This window comes from Haliotis cracherodii, unplaced genomic scaffold (assembly GCF_022045235.1).
Source record: "Haliotis cracherodii isolate W230 unplaced genomic scaffold, xgHalCrac1.p SCAF_4, whole genome shotgun sequence".
NCBI lineage: Eukaryota > Metazoa > Mollusca > Gastropoda > Lepetellida > Haliotidae > Haliotis > Haliotis cracherodii.
The window spans coordinates 43198049-43214871 of record NW_027266297.1 but is presented as its reverse complement, the minus strand read 5'-3'; the positions used below and the strand labels follow the sequence as shown (position 1 = coordinate 43214871).

The window sequence follows — 16823 nt, the reverse complement described above, 5'->3', positions numbered from 1 at the left end:
CAGTCCAACCCCAACCCCAACCCCAACCCCATGCAGTTTTGGCATGACCTCTTGACGCTCAAGGTAACCCACGAAGAGACATTTCCTTGAAAGACTAAACGCGATTTATGTAGCAGTTATCTCCCTTTAGCTTTCCGGCAATATGGCTGCATCCATAGATCCAGACGAGGATCTTACTTATGAACCATCTTTGAAGAATATAGTAGAGCAAACATCTTTGAAATGGGTCTTTGTCGGTGGAAAAGGTGGAGTAGGGAAAACCACTACCAGGTAATAACCAACAAGGAGAGAGATCCATCTATCGGAAGCTCAACGTGCAAGTCATTTAGCCTAGTCACACGTCATGGTTTTTGACTCGCTGATATTTTTTTGGCTGATCTGTCCCCAACTGCTTTTCGGAATTCATGTAAAAGCCATGGTCTTACTAAGACATCTTAGAGAAGGCTCTTAAAATCAGGCATCAAATGTTGATATGTTTACACGTAAACTTAATTTTATGAGCGCTTCATTCCTCGAGACCATCCACACCCACCGGCTAGGGCTACATACTAGGGCTGGGACGAGTCCAAATTTACCACCCGGGTACACGACCCCCTTTTACCCGACCCTACCCGGATACCCACTGTAGGTCTCAAGAGTCTGATTGTGAATTCTTTTACCGCAGCCCAGGCAAAAACTATTTTGATACATGTACCAAACGATCAGATCATGCGTACACTGAAGTTGACTGGAGCGTTATCCTTACTCAAACATATACAAGTCAAAAGGAATGTGTGCATTGTCAGAAAGAAATGCGAACATTAGCGGCTTGTAGCATAACCACTGAGCTGTAGTGGGTTTTTGTAATTAAATATTATAATATATCACGTAACTACGTGCCCGGGTAGTACTGTGGGTCCTACCCGAGCTACCCGTCCCAGCCCTAGTACATTCTAGATGGTCAAGACTTAGTGTCTCATATCTCAATTCCATTTTGGTATATACCTTGGACAGTTCGCCACCCCACCTTTGGTCTGTTTCAACTGTCATGACTCTAAAATTAGATGCCGAACAGGGATTTGTCTTTGCATTTTCAGAGGCAGACATGAGAGTGGCAGTAAATCATCTTACTGTTGGTAAAAGTTTCCAAATTCCAGTTAAAGATATCCAAATTCAGACTGTTATAACTTTTAACTTAATATTTTATAGCTTTTCATACTTGGTTTCACATTACTGCATTGAATGCAATGTTAGAATACCTCTTAATGTGCTAAATGTACAAATATATGAACCTTACAACACTTCCCAATTTGCCCACTATGTTGATATTCATTGTGGTACATTGCTACGCTATTCAACCATCAACAGGTATATCGGTTCTATACATGCGAAGATGTTCAAGATCCAATCCCATTTGAAGGGATAGTACATCGGTGGTTCTGTGTGTTTTATAATCATGCATGACATGATTTCTGAGTGTCACATGATTCAACCCAAACAATAGAGCTCCGCACAGCGCAAGCACTGAACAGAGTAACTGGTTTCAGATGTTTTTTACAAGAAGCAAATTGAAGTAAAGCTTGTTTGTTTTTCTTACGGATGAATTACAAAATACCGATTGTCAGCTTCATTAGATTAGAAACCAGTGTTTATCAAAACATAGATTACAATAAAAATATGCCTTGGTCTTATGAAGCCAATCACTCTCCTACACAGAGTTCCTTATGGCCAGCCTAGTACCTCAGTCACATCTTACACAGTTCACTTTATGTGTTTTTCATCTCTTTCATTTTGGACGAGTCAACACATCTTTATGAACATAACTTTCATGCTAGCAATACAGTCACTTTGATGTGTACAGGCATATTGTCATGCACCTCACTGTCACAGTTGTATCTGTGTATCTGTATAATAATGCAAAACAATATGTAAAGCGCACCAAAAGGATTGCATTTGGCCCGTTTGTTGTTTTTTCATAATAGTTGCGTATGTTTATTAACTAGAGAAAAGTCAGGTCACATGACAAGCCTTACTCGTCATGGTGGTCATGGAAACTAAACATTCTGACGGTGATTAAGGAGAGCAGAGCTGAGTAAGCTCGGTGGGTATCCATGGTATCAGCTATTGTTTACAGACAAATCTTCAGAATGCTAGATGTCCTGTCCCTTAACAAAGTTTTGGAACCAGATTGCAGCACATATTCCCATACATTTTACAATCTGTGATGAAATTATGCTGTGTTGTGTGTTACAGCTGCAGTCTTGCTGTTCAGTTGGCCAAGAAAAGAGAGACTGTTCTCATGATCTCAACAGATCCTGCTCATAACATTTCTGATGCATTTAACCAGAAGTTCTCAAAGGTTCCAACTCTTGTGCAGGGATTTCCTAATCTCTATGCCATGGTAAGTCCAGGTTTTGTACTACATTATGAAAACATTCGCTGTTTCATCCGTGACAGACAAACAAGGGCATTCCTTGAGGGGTTTAAAAGATAAAGAGTTAAAAGAAATATTCGAGTCAACAAAGTCAGGCAGGTAAATCACTGTCATACGAATGTGTACCTGTCGTGTTTAATGATTGTTTAACGACCGCTTACAAGCACAGTACTTGGGCGAATTGGATTAAATTTTGAAGACTTAGAAAATACTTATCTTTGCTTAAATGTTGAAAGAACTTCTGCACAAAATGCACATGCCATATGACATGCCATATGTTGACGGAATACTGATGTCGATTTTATGAAACTCTCTGATTGGACTATTGATAAAGTCCAATCATATTTAGCACAGGAAGGTGTGCTTGATGTGGCAAGAGTGGAAACTAGACTTTGATAAATTGGCTCGTGGATGCTCTTGCCTCAGGAAGATGACCTGGTCTAGACAAACCAATGGTTGACACCATGAGCAACAGTTGTGGTAGGATGATAGTCATGACCAAAGTTGGGTCACACACTGTTACCTTCCAGTCCCAAACTTGAGTTACAGGTTCTGGGGACATATGCTGCCTTGGTTTTCACAGAAGCAAGAACTACACAACATACCTTGCAATACTGTTTGTGATTCTATATTAGGCAACACATATTTAATTCTTCATGTCAAGGGCCTGCCGTCCCTACTGAAAAGCAGCTGGAAAAGGAATAAATTAAACATAAAGATGTTTATTTTTATTATGTCTCCTGCTGCTAATATAGACCCTCTTATACAATACAAAATGTTATGTATAAATTCTATGTCTTCATCAATATCCGTAATTCAAGAGGCCTGCTACAGTTTTAGCTCCACAGCAGAATTACTTTCTTATAATAAATAAATGATTGACATTGCTATTTATTTTTATTTCGACCGACCTTGTAGGGAAAAGCTGGAATACATCTGTGAAACATACATCTGTGGGCATACATGTATTGGAATAGCACGGCATAGTGTTGTGTCTCTGTTGACCATAATGTTCAGGTTCAGGCCGGGCCCAGTTGTGTAAGGAGCCACAGTTTGCTGCATCACAATACTGATACCACAACTCATTTGACCATATACTTACATGATAATACATGGGCATCATCATGATCATGAACATATCTTATTGTAACTATGTTGATTGTTGAAGACAGGATTAACTTATGTCTTTCTTATTCTTTCAATGCAATGTTTTAGTACAGATAGTAGTATCATTTCAAGCACTGAATTCAATCCTTTGTCACTTTTTCACTTATCATGCTGACGGCCCAATTTCGATTCTATGGTGTATTCTCCATGTAGTTTACATCTTGTGTGATACAGTTTCCCGCAATATCCAAGGTACACATATCTCGTTACGTCATATGATGACGTCATGTATGGATGCAATGTCTGAGTAAACTATGGTGGCTTCCTTCCATGTTCTGTTGTGTTTGGCATGGCACACGAGCGTTCATACTCCCGAGTATAAATGTGTGAATACATGTCAGATTCCCCACATAGGTACAATGTGTTAATCCCATTGCTGGTGTCCCCTGCCATGATATTGCTGGAATATTGCTAAAAGCGGCGTAAAACCATACTGGCTCATTGATACAACAGCATCTATGTCGTGCTGTTTAATGATGTTGTAACTCCTAGTGGAGTTGTATAGTCTAGTGGTTCAAGCATTTGCTTGTAACGCAGAAGACCCTGTTTCAATTCACTACCTGTGTCTAATGTGTGAAGCCCTTGACTAGTGTTCTCCAGCAAGTTGTGCAATATTGCTCAAAGCGGCCTAAGACCAATACTCACTCACTAAACATCAATGGCCTTTGTTTTTATTGAATATATACTGACAGGAATTAAGATGCATAAACAGTATTAATATGTAAAAATATTTAGATACATGTTCATCGTAGATCCTGTAATTTATTATCTGTGGTTCTTAATCTTTCTATCATCTTTTCCAGGAAATTGACCCAAATCTGGGTTTCTCTGAGTTGCCAGATGAATATTTTGAACAAGGTAAGATCCAAATGTCACATAAAATTATATAAGGTATACTGTGCATATGTATAGTCTGTCAGAAGAATAACTTTCTATGGTTTTTTCCCACCACAATGAGGCTGTGGCCATCTGACCCACCCTCCTAAGGCAAGGTAGTTAACTGACTATAAAAGTCCAGTCCCTTGCCTTGGGAAGATGCATCCGTTTTATGCAGCATAACTTAGAAACAACACCTGAGAGGATTCCGGATGAGAATAATAGTGCCCAGCAAGTTAGATGGGATGGTCTGGCTTGATGACTTGATTGATGTCAATCACCAGATTGTCTGGTCCAGACTTGATAATTTACAGAGTGTTGTCATATAGGTTGAATATTGCTTTGAGCGGTGTTAAACAGTGAGTAAACAAGAATTGATTGATGATTAATGATTTTTTGTTGTTTAACGCCGCACTCAACAGTATTCCACCTATATGACAGCAATCTGTAAATAATCGAGTCTTGAACAGACAATCCAGCGATTGACATCATGAGCGTCGATCTACATAATTGGGATACGATGACATGCTTAACAAATAAGAAACAGCTTAGACACAATGCTGTAGTGATAACTGTCTTGTACAGGTTGGTGATGTTGTATGATAGGAATCATCCTTGATTATCCAGTGCATTATATCTGCATTCTATTATAATAAATACCCGGAACCCATGTGTCAGTGTTGCTTTGTTTCGATGGAACCGTTAACGTTTTGTGAAGGACACAAAGTTAATAATACCATCAGATGATACTATTCTTTCTCTCCTTATTGAATTACTGGTATCCTTATTGCATTACTGGTATCCTCGTTGCATTACTGGTACACATATTGCATTACTGGTATCCTTATTGCGTTACTGTAACCTTGTTGCATGACTGGCATCCTTATTGCATTACTGGTATCCTTGTTGCATTATTGGTACTCATATTGCATTACTGGTATCCTCGTTGCATTACTGGTATTCCTTTTGCATTACTGGTATCCTTAATGCATTACTGGTATCCTTGTTGCATTATTGGTATCCTTGTTTCATTATTGGTTACTCATATTGAATTACTGGTATCCTTATTGCATTACTGGTATCTTTATTGCATTATTGATTGTGCCTAATACAGCTGGGAATGCTGTCACTTCCTAATATAAAGCTATGGAGGCTGTGGGTCCAGGTTTTATATCCTGATAGAATGGAGGATGAATGCCACATCTGTGTTTCAGCCGACATGATGAACATGGGGAAGAATATGGTACAAGAGTTGCTTGGAGCTTTCCCTGGTATTGATGAAGCTATGAGCTTTGCTGAAGTGATGAGGTTAGTCTTGAACAACAGTAGATACAGGCAAGGGTGGGTGGGGGTTAAAGTGTTCACTTTTGACATCAAAGAACTGGGTTCGTTCTCCAACATGTGTACAATGTCCATCTTAAGTGTGAAGCTGCAATACAAGTCAAAGTTGGGAAAGTCCCTCTCATTCATTTTGCAAAGAACACCATCACCAATTATAAATCTTCTGAGGAAAATGTAGGTTCCCACGTACCATATGTACTAATATCATTGAATAAAATAATAAAATATCAAAGCAGTATTGACAGTCAGACACCCTTCAATTGAAAAAAAGGTATCTACACATCTATGGATTCTTTTGGTTTTTTTTTTTGAAGTGTGTGAATGTTTTGAATGAAGGACCTGACATCTTTGACTTTTAGAATATTGTTGATGGGTCAGTCCCTATGTTAATTCTAGGCAAGGCCAGTATTGTTTCTTTTCACTTTGTTTATCTTTTGTCAGTCTTTACAGGAGGTAAGCCATATAAAAAATGTTCTGCCTCCAAATATATGTACCGTTAATAGGAAGAATACCAAGAAGGAGATGTTTCAAATGAGCACATTTTCAAGCAAAACTAGGAAATATTTTGTCTATTTCAGTTCTTAAAATATAGAGAGGTTGTAGAAAAGTCAAGAAAAACAAATTGGCCTTGCTTATTGTGTGAAGGACTGAGCTACTCAGATGTTGGATGTGTTCCGTTTTCTGCTGAAGGCAGAAGGTGTTGTCATGCTGGAGTGTGCAGCCTGACAACCAGCATTGACTGCATAGTACAAGTAAACAAACCGTATTTGTGTCAGCAGTCCGTCAAATGATATTGTAGGCCAATTTTGCCACAACATCATATATGTGGACTACACTTGTGATTGAATTGTGCAAGTGCATTTACAATTTAAAAAAGGAATGGATTACAGTTTAAAAGTAAAATATCTTCAATGGTGACATGGCTTTGCTTTTCAACTATGTGTCTGTTTCTACCACACAGGCTTGTAAAGAATATGAATTTCTCAGTGGTAGTGTTTGACACTGCCCCGACCGGCCACACGCTTCGTCTCCTGTCATTCCCAACTGTTATAGAGAAGGGTCTTGGGAAACTGCTCCGCCTCAAAAACCAAATCAGCCCTTTTATTTCCCAGGTAAGTTGCTTTTATCTCAACCTACTACACACACACACATATATTTATATGGGCGAACGGATGTCCCAGTAAACTAAGGTGCTGCAGTTTGCTGTACAGGGTTGCGTCCCTTAGGCAAGTCGGAAAACTATGATCTTGGATTTGAATCCTGATGCACCCTGATTATATTTCCTGCTTGTCAGCACAATGCCCATGGTTCATTTCAGGCTTTCCTCCCACATTAAGCTGACACACTGTGATGTGAATGAAATACTATTCAAAGTAGCATCAAAGCAAGCTCACTCACTCACCATGCTCACACTCTTATTAAATTTGAAAGGTTTCAGTGTAAATCTCTCTTAACAAAAGGTTAAACTTTTGCAATTGTCACCATTATCAGCTTGATTACTGCAAACAATTAATGTTTTGAGATGAAATAAGTAGGTACAGGCACTGGGTAACTTTGTAAAGTCAGTCTGCAAGTCACACTTAGTATATGATGCATTCAAACAAATTACAACCGTGTCAAAACAACACTATACACTTTCATGATAATTTTTTATCATACCATACCAGGCATTACCTTCCTCTTAAATCCTCTTCCTCTTATTTCATGTCAGCATCAAATTGATTTTCTCCCAATCCTGAACTGCCATTGGCTAATAACACACTCGAGTTCTCTCGTCTTGGTTATATTAAGGTACAGCACGAGGTCTTTGAATGATGGTCTTTGAATGAGTAGTAAGATATTTATTATTTTGAAAAAAGATGTATGGTACTTGTTAGTTCTGATAATGACCAGTACTGCACATTATCAGGAGCACTGCAGCCTTTTCATTTCGATTATGCATAATAATGGACTTGGATTGTAGGCCAACACTTAATTGGTACTTTTGTAGAGGCTACAGTATTCATGGAAGATTTCTTCCATCTACTAACAAGTTAGTACATGTATCTCTTAAAGAGGGTCTCTGCTCTTCAGTGAGTGTTACAGTTTACTCTTGGTCTGCCATGTCTCCCGACATTGGAATTAGTGCCTTTTGTGAAACTCAGAAATTGTCTCTTTATGACTAGGGTAAGCATTAAGAGTTTGAATGTTAAACATCATAACACGTGGGCCACCAGGCAAAGTGAGTGGTGCTTGAACAATTTGAAGGAATCTTTCTAGGACTGCTAAGGGGCAGTCGGGTAGCCTAGTGGTTAAAGCGTTCGCACAATGTGTGAAGCCCATTTCTGGTGTCCCCCCGCAGTGATATTGCTGGAATATTGCTAAAAGTGGCGTAAAACAATACTCACTCACTCACTCTATGACTGCTAAAGTGCCCCAGCACAGCTTCACATTTAAGGTAGGTATCACAAATAAAATCACATAAAAATAGTTAAAGTTTATTCTCATTTACTCGCCAACTCTTAATTTGATGCATGAGAAACATAGATATATATAACAACAAAAATCAAGGAAAAGTTACAATTTTGAATAATAAGTTAACTAATGCATTGTATATATATTCTTATGAAGACTGCAAAGCTTTTTCTCACCACTAAATCGAGTGACCAAAACAACTTTCTGAAAAATACATAAAGTTAGAAAAAAAAATGTATGTCCATTTTGATGTGTGCAAGCAGTGAATGACTGTGAAAGAAACATTTTCTGTTGATATTATCTATGACGGGGACAATTCTGATGTTTCAAACAGAGATGGTTATTCTGATTTGATACTTCAGATTGACCAATCAGAATCAAGTACTTCCCAATTTCAGGGTAGAGTACCAATAATTTATTTTCAGCTGTAAGTGTCCAACAGATGATCCTTCATTTTACCTCAAGTCTGGACTTGACTGGTAAATGATGCTGTGTTTGCAGATGGCAGGCATGTTGGGGATGCAAGACTTGAATGCTGATCAGATGTCCCAGAAGTTTGACGACATGCTGGTGACCATCAGACAGGTCAACGAACAGTTCAGGAATGCGGTAAGTGTAGTTCACATATATTAGCAATCTCCCCATGGGCTACTTTGAGATTTTGTTAGAATTTAGCGACAAATTATTCCGCAAGTGTGTTTTCTCTTTGATACACGGCAATGGTATTTTACATTAGTGGATATCCAACCATCGACAGATTCTTTTGGCACAGGACCGGTTGTATCAAACATTAATTATTCATTACGGTGTCACTATGCTTCCATGAATTAATGTGCCTTTGAATTCTGTTTTATCAAACTTTTCATGACACCATCAGTATGTTAATGGGCCATTAGGTTATGGAGGATTGAGGACACCATTAATTTGTCATTATACAAAGTTCTGTAGGTTTGAAAAGGCCTTGAATTTTAAGGTCCCTATTGAAAAGCCTTGATCTTTTGTGTCAACCTTGAAAAGCCTTGAAAATCACCAAAATATCTTGAAAAGCCTTGAACTTGTGCAAAATGACATATACTTGTTTATGAAAGCATTACAATTTATTTATTTGTTGGTTAAATAAATCTTGTTGGAAAATTTGTGATTTTCGTAGTGTGTCTTTGTTCTTACGACTAATATAGTATGCTGGATTTAAAAAAAATATTGACAGACAGTCTAATAACCCAACAAGAAAAGCCTTGAAAATGACAGCCTTGACTGTTAGGGTTAAATGATCCTATAAGTTCATTAAATTTTCATACAACCGAGTCCTGGTCATATGTGAATCAAAGGCATCTGTTAACCAAAGAGTTACTTCTCAGGCTTAGCCCAGAATGTTATATTTTCTTTGTGACAAGAAAACAACATTCTTAGACCATTAATCACAGTATAAGACAGCTTTTCTCTGTTGTTTTTCATTAATCATTGCCTATAAATGATGTTAGTCTATTATAAATGCTATTCTAATCATGACCTCTGACCTCAGGACCAGACAACATTCGTGTGTGTGTGCATCGCTGAGTTTCTGTCTCTGTACGAGACAGAGAGACTGGTCCAAGAGCTGACTCAGTACCAGATCGACACTCACAACATCATCGTCAACCAGCTTCACATGGCAAAGAAAGGGGAAGAGCCGTGCAATCTCTGCAGAGCTAGGCAGAAGATACAGGCCAAGTATCTGGACCAGGTAAATGCTGGACCTAGAATGAATATGCTTGTTGGGATGTGTGGGTAGAGAAGTTCCTCAGTACCCCATGCTTGTTGTAAGAGCCATCAAAAGTGAGGATCCATTAGTTACAATTCTCTGAATGAAAGGGTGTTATCCTGCCCTTGCTTTCATCATCCTTAGACCATTAACCACTAGTGACTCAAAATGATGGCTCTGCAAAAGGCTTTTACTGAAACCCTCCTAAACTAGCATGTCTTTGTGTCCGTCCGTAATCATTTTATGGTCAAGATGAGATATCATAAACTCACCACCTAACTCCCCAACTGGGATATGTGGCCAGAAACAGATGGGTTAATTAGGATTTAAAATTACTGATTGGGTGCAAGTCAACATTAAGTCACTTCAATTTATACCCGTAAAGAACCGGGGTTGAATTGGACTTCAACCCATTCTTGCTGTAAAAGGCGACTATGCTTGTAAGAGGCGACTAACGGGATCAGGTGGTCAGGCTCACTGATCGCTGGATTGTCTGGTCCAGACTCATGTTAATTACAGACCGCCATCATATAGCTGCAATATTGCTGTATGTGACATTAAACAACAAACAAACAAACTTCTTTAAAGTTTGTCCTTTAGTCAGCAGACAAAACATTTAAAAAAAGTAAAAAGAACATATTTTTCAAACCATTTTATGTATAATTTTTCCACATTTCCAGATATCTGACTTGTATGAAGACTTTCATATTACGAAACTGCCCCTGCTAGATGCAGAGGTCCGTGGTGTGGACAAGATCAAATCTTTCTCCAAACACTTGATGGAGCCCTATTCCCCGGACTAACGACCTCCTGGCCCTTGTCACCTGGACGAGAGGACCCTCCTTCATCTGTGTAACAAATAACTGCCGTGATCACCATCTCATTACAATCAGACCTTTATTCCAATACAGTACCTCTCTGTGTGATGATCTGACAACCCTTCCACAGAAGGTCAGGTCAACTTTCTCAGGGCAGTATATCTGATTTGTGTATCAAGTAAATGAACTTAAATAACCAGTTCAGAATGTAAATAAAAGAAGACCCAAACACCCAAAACTGAGTACCATCAAAGGAATATTTGTGGTCTGTGTTTGCTTTCTTTTGTTAAAAATAAAAATTTCCAAATCAAGGTGGTGAAGAGATGGAAGTTGAATCAGTTTAGAAAGCTGACATCTGTTCGGCTCAAGAAGCAATGCATCTTTCATTTAGAATGGGTAGTCAAATTTCACTCAAGGTTCACCTGATGAGCCCTTTAATGGTGGGGTTGTCAGATCTTCACACACAGGTACAGTGTCAGAGTAAAAGATTTGCTTTTAATGAGATTGCTGTGGTCCGTTTCTGCTGGCAACAGGAAGTATTCAAACAAGTAGACTTTGGCATCAAATATGAGTTTGCATTCGTTATATTTTTTCATAAAACATTTTGCAAATTGTTTTTTTTTTATAGGTATTTTTATTCTTTTGCAAAAATTATATTGTTCTCTTATGCCAAAACAAACAGGGAATTGTCCCAAGTTGGTTACAACCCTATTGTGTGCACCTGATCTTGTTAGTGTTGCAATTTTGCTTAAAGCAAGGTAAAGCCCTATTTGCTAACTCAAGTTATGATGAAATTTTTGTTAAATAGGAGCACAACCATGGCAACCATACAGTCTATGATTATGATAATGTTTGTACTTTAATTAAGTATCTTGACTGCCTTTAAGTTTTCTTTAAACTGGTGTAGAGTTATGGCAAGGATCCCATCCTAAACAGCATCCTTGTCTATCCAGTGTATGAAATCTCCAATATGTCTCAATTTCAACTGGGAACTTCAGACAAGACGTTTTGATTGGTTGTTGACTTCGAGGTCATGTGCCAGAGATGTTATCCAAGGTAGAGACAAGAGAGATAGCTCGGAGAGACATTCTTCATTAGCCAGGGTATTTGATCTCTATTCTATTATATTTAACACCCTTGACATTGGTGCTGTTATTGCTTCGTTCTGAGTCCGATTTTATTTGCATTTTAAAGCATCTAATCAGTTACACTCATGTAAATTCTGTGGGAAGTTATGATAAGAGAGATTGATATAGTGACATCACTTCCCAAATGAAACTATGGTCATGAATTGATGCAGGGTATTTATCGTAATAGAATAGAGAAATAATTCCCTGGGTAACTGAGGGTAATAAACAGGACCAGGATTTCCCTGACAACTGAGGAGTGGTTCTCTACAGGTGTAGCCGTGTTGTCAGGCTGTAGTTTGTGGGTGTTTTCTGTACTGTGTATTAACCTAAGTATGGTACGTGAAGCCTGTGTGAATGAATGAAAGGTTTTACAAATATTCGTTTGGTAAAATTCTATCCTGTATGTTTTTTCATGTGATTGAACATTTATAGTATGTTCATTTCAGTTACTCGGAGACTTTTCTTGCATCTAAAGAGTTTGTGTTTCAATAGCCTGAGGTGCAAATTTGGTATGACTGCAATTAAATTAATGACAAGCATATATGCCATGAGAAAAGATATTCTACTACATCTCTTCAGAAGTTAAGCAGTAATTGTCACCTTGCATGGTACATGTACATATATTTATTTAATGTGGTGGTTCACTACTACGGCCATTTGGATGACTGTGGTCTGTACAGAGTTGTCTCCCTTAGCAATGCTAGGATCTCCTGACCATGGGTTTGAATCCTAGATTTGCCCTGATAATGACCCTTGGTTTGTCAGCACCACACCCAGGCTGTTGGGTATCATCAAAGTGTCGACATACTGCATCGCTTCAGACTTTCCGCCCACATCAAGCTGACATGATATGAGGGAAATACTTGAGATGTCAAAGCCAACCTTCTCCCTCTTACCTTTGTAATACTTTCAATAGTATAAAGTGCATGTATTTGTCTGATGAATATATGAATGATTTTACTTTGTTGCCAGTTTGGTTTTGCCCCTTTTTTGAATACATCATGGAAACATTCTCAGTTTAATGATCAGACATCACAACAGTGCCCTGATTACTAGTATTTGAATTGCCAACAGTAGAAATTAAATAGGAATCACTTTCCTGTTTTTTTGTGACATTATGAAGAAATGCATTCTTAATGGGCATTATGTAAATATGAATTGATTGTTTATGTAACTCAAATATGTCAGCTTATGTGTCCTGTACTTCTTGTTGATGTCAAGTGAATGGTAAACTTCGGTGAGTTCTACCTCCAACAATAGTTTCTGATTACTATTTATTCATAATGATAGCACTCAACTGAAAAGGGTAATTATGTCAATATCATTCTTAATCTTCAGATCCATGTATGTTAACACAATAAAAGAACACTTCTATGTCCAGTCATTGTTTGAGTCTTGTATAGTGTTCTCTTGTCATGCAGAAGACGTTGCAGTTTGTTTTCCCCACTTTTGAAAATCACATTTGGACCCCAATGACAAAAATACCTTATTATTTAAATGCACATGTGAGTTAAAAATTTGACATTTGAGCCTTCACACCCACTCACACTGAAGTAAAGATTTCAAATTTTGAAGCCCCATCCTTTGAAAAATCCTAGGTCCCAATGGTTGGTTGTTTTTATTGTGCAGAGTTGCGTCCCTTAGTCACGCTGGAAACCTATTACTGTTTGTTCAAATACCGTTCGCCATAATAATTTTCTAGGTTTGTCAGCACCATACCTGTTCTCGTGGGTTTTACCAAAGTGGTAAATGTCTGAGACCTGCATCACTTTGGGCTTTCCTCTCACATAAAACTGACACACCTGGTATAACTGGAATACTGTTCAAAGCAGCATTTATTGCATTGGAGGTGTTATGGAAATTTCAGCAGTGACAGTTTTATCTGATCTTAACTTGACATCCAGCTCACAAAATCAACCACTGGTCTGTCCATCCAGACATTCAATTGCTGTGAAAGTGGTTACGTTTGGCATAATGTGTGAAGCCCATTTCTGGTGTGAATTGTCTAGAAAATTGCTAATAGCCATGCGAAACTACTTGCTCACCCACAAGCTCTCTCTGGTCCAGGCAGGATTACATTACATGCTGTGATCATATAGCTGTACTTTCCTCATCTATTGCCTTACACAACACTCACTCATTAATAGCAGCAATGCGTTATTGGTTGCCATCATTGTCAAATGAGTTTTCATTTAATGAGCAATCTTTGCTCCTCCCCCTACACAAACGAGCACCAACTGCACTCAACACTTACATCGATAAAACATATCCAAATAGTTTCAGCATGATTGGTTTTTATCATTCCAGACCAACTGTTTAATTCTGCATTTGCGGATTAGGCGTTTCTGCCCACACTGGATGAAATCAAGGGACCTGACATTTCTAGTTCTCAATAGGGTAAAGTGTGGTGTCTGGACCCATGTGTGTGAACCATGATGAACTGATTGTTCACTCCTTTCTCGTGGCAACTGGGGCGGTCGAGTAGCCTGGTGGTTAAAGAGCTCGCTCATCACGCCGAAGACCCAGGTTCGATTCCCGACATGGGTACAATGTGTGAAGCCCATTTCCGTGACCCCCGCCGTGATATTTCTGGAATATTGCTAAATGCGGCGTAAAATCATACTCACTCACCCACTCATGTAGGAACCCTTTGTTGGGATTCAGGGCAGAATATGTTCAAATATCCAGGTATGGTTTGGGCCTCGGTACATAAGTTGTGCAGTCAGTCTGATTACGTTTTTAGGTTTGCCAGCTCCTTACCTGTGCTTGTGGGTTTCAACAATATGGCAGACGTGTAACATCTGCCACAATCTGGCATTCTCTTCCAACATTTGTTTGTTTGTTGTGTAACGCTGCACTCGGCAATATTCCAGCTATATGACGGCGGTCCGTAAATAACCGAGTCTGGACCAGACAATCCAGTGACTGACATCATGATCAACGCATTTGGGATACGATGACATGCATTAACCAAGTCAGCGAGCCTGACCACCCGATCCCGTGAGTCGCTTCTTACAACATTCATGCTTCTCATAAACCACAACCATCGACAGGTAATATCCACATGTGCCTTTAACAATTTTTGCAAAATACGAAAAATGGCGCGAACTCCACTCCACCGCGTCACACTCCACCACAGTCCCATATTCAATGGCAATGGACTTTTCCGTTGTACGCGAACGCCTACTGTCTCAAATCGAGGTGCTCACACCAATGTTTTCTTAAGTTTGTTTAGCAGTAATGATATTGAGCCGTCTTACATTTACTGTATTTGATCATGCAATAATCTTAACAGTGTGAAACGAGTGTGACCGGGGTATATGAGACAACGTGAGTGAGTATATTTTTCGCTTTCAGTCAACTCGCTAAAACTTGCAAATTTATGTAAACTATTCTTGCTTTCATAACTGTTCATATGTGACAAGTACATACCATCTGAGGATTAAACAGCAATGTATGTACGGATTCAAACCCTACCCTTGAAGATACGGGTTAGAATAGGTTTTCAGCAACCAATTATTGACAGACCGCCGTCATATAGCTGGAATATTGCTGCGCAGCGTTAAACAAAAAACCCCAAACAAATAAAAACAAAACGGGTTCAGACCAACAGGATATTTTACCTACAGTTACGTTATCACATTATTTTACATGTGTTCAATACCGAGTGAGATTGTCAGGGACACGTAATAACCGTTCATATACTCTCCGGTAAATATTGCAACGTTCCATAACCCGGAGGCTCTTTTCCCTCTCTGCTTTCTGGGCCCGATGAAGGGCCTGGTTTATCCTTGTCTGCATCCTTCTCGATGCCAACTCATGTTTCTTGTCCAGTTCCTGAAGTGACCGCTCCAACTTTCCCTTGAGGACAAAATGTTCTCTGCGTATGCTCTTCCACATGCGACGCTGACTATCTGTGCTCGTGTAGGTTGTTTCCATTGTTGTTCAACAGGTTATTTCCATTGTTGTTCGGGTAGTTTTTCCTGTCGAGAGAAACCGTGTTGTTGAGCCAGTTTGTCAGAAGGTGACAGGCCCTTCTTGACAATATACAGGACATGTTCATGTAACTTGTCTTTCTTTCGAATGCTTGTTTGGTTCATATTTTCCAACTTCAAGATAAAATCCGTGACAATTCTACTCTATGTTATTACACCTGTCTCCAAAAAACATCAGTTCCGACCAAAGACTTGCTTGTGTTCAAATGCTAAAAACCGGAAATACTTTTCCATTTGGCATGCTTGTGAACACATTTGAGATATTTTATAACCTTTTCAAAACATTTTGCTATTATTTCGTAAATTTTGCAGATGTGCAAAAAAAACCGGATCTTATCATACTTTGTCCTTTCAGTACAAGTTTCGGATAATATTTGACGGTATCTGTGTGTGTGAGTGAGGTAAACGCCGCTAAATATGAACAATATTTCAGTTATATCACGGCGTGTCCGCCCATACTTCTAATGGGGTTTAACGTTGCATCCAAGATTAATGGACTTATATTAGAATGCACGTGTGTGTGTGTGTGTGTGTGTGTGTGTGTGCTTGTACCTGTCCGGACTAATGCCGATTTTATAGTGCTTGCCCACTGAGATGCCATGTCGCAGTTACCCCACTAAGACACAGTATACTGACTCCGAGCCGGCCAGTCCTTGTTTAAGCCCCTAAAACCGAGCGCCAGACAGGGTAACAACAAGTACCATTTTGTAACGTCTTTTGGTTTGACGCGATCGGGGATCGAACCCCGACCTTTCGCTCTGCGGGCGGACGCTCTACCACTAGACCATTGAGGCGGTCTCTTCATTTGTGAAACATACAAGCTGACAAATCTCCTAACAATATTTGTGTTTGTAGGAAAATACAAGAATTGCACACAACACTCACCAG

General features: G+C 39.1%; 1 protein-coding gene across 1 annotated transcript; it reads left to right on the top strand.

The window, feature by feature from the left end:
• Positions 1 to 136: 136 nt before the first annotated feature.
• On the top strand, positions 137 to 13313 carry LOC139479183 (ATPase ASNA1 homolog). The gene is made up of 8 exons (XM_071261993.1): positions 137 to 270; positions 2233 to 2380; positions 4384 to 4438; positions 5671 to 5764; positions 6759 to 6909; positions 8753 to 8860; positions 9774 to 9974; positions 10673 to 13313. Exons 1-8 carry the CDS (start codon positions 143 to 145, stop codon positions 10793 to 10795), a joined length of 1008 nt encoding a protein of 335 aa, XP_071118094.1. The 5' UTR covers positions 137 to 142; the 3' UTR covers positions 10796 to 13313.
• The last annotated feature ends 3510 nt before the right edge of the window (positions 13314 to 16823 follow it).

Excerpts from the sequence above, each read along its gene's own strand:
- LOC139479183 (XM_071261993.1), top strand. The coding sequence starts at position 143 with ATGGCTGCATCCATAGATCCAGACGAGGATCTTACTTATGAACCATCT. Across the intron at positions 4,439-5,670 it reads AGATGAATATTTTGAACAAG|CCGACATGATGAACATGGGG; the intron begins GTAAGATCCAAA and ends TCTGTGTTTCAG. Across the intron at positions 6,910-8,752 it reads TCAGCCCTTTTATTTCCCAG|ATGGCAGGCATGTTGGGGAT; the intron begins GTAAGTTGCTTT and ends CTGTGTTTGCAG.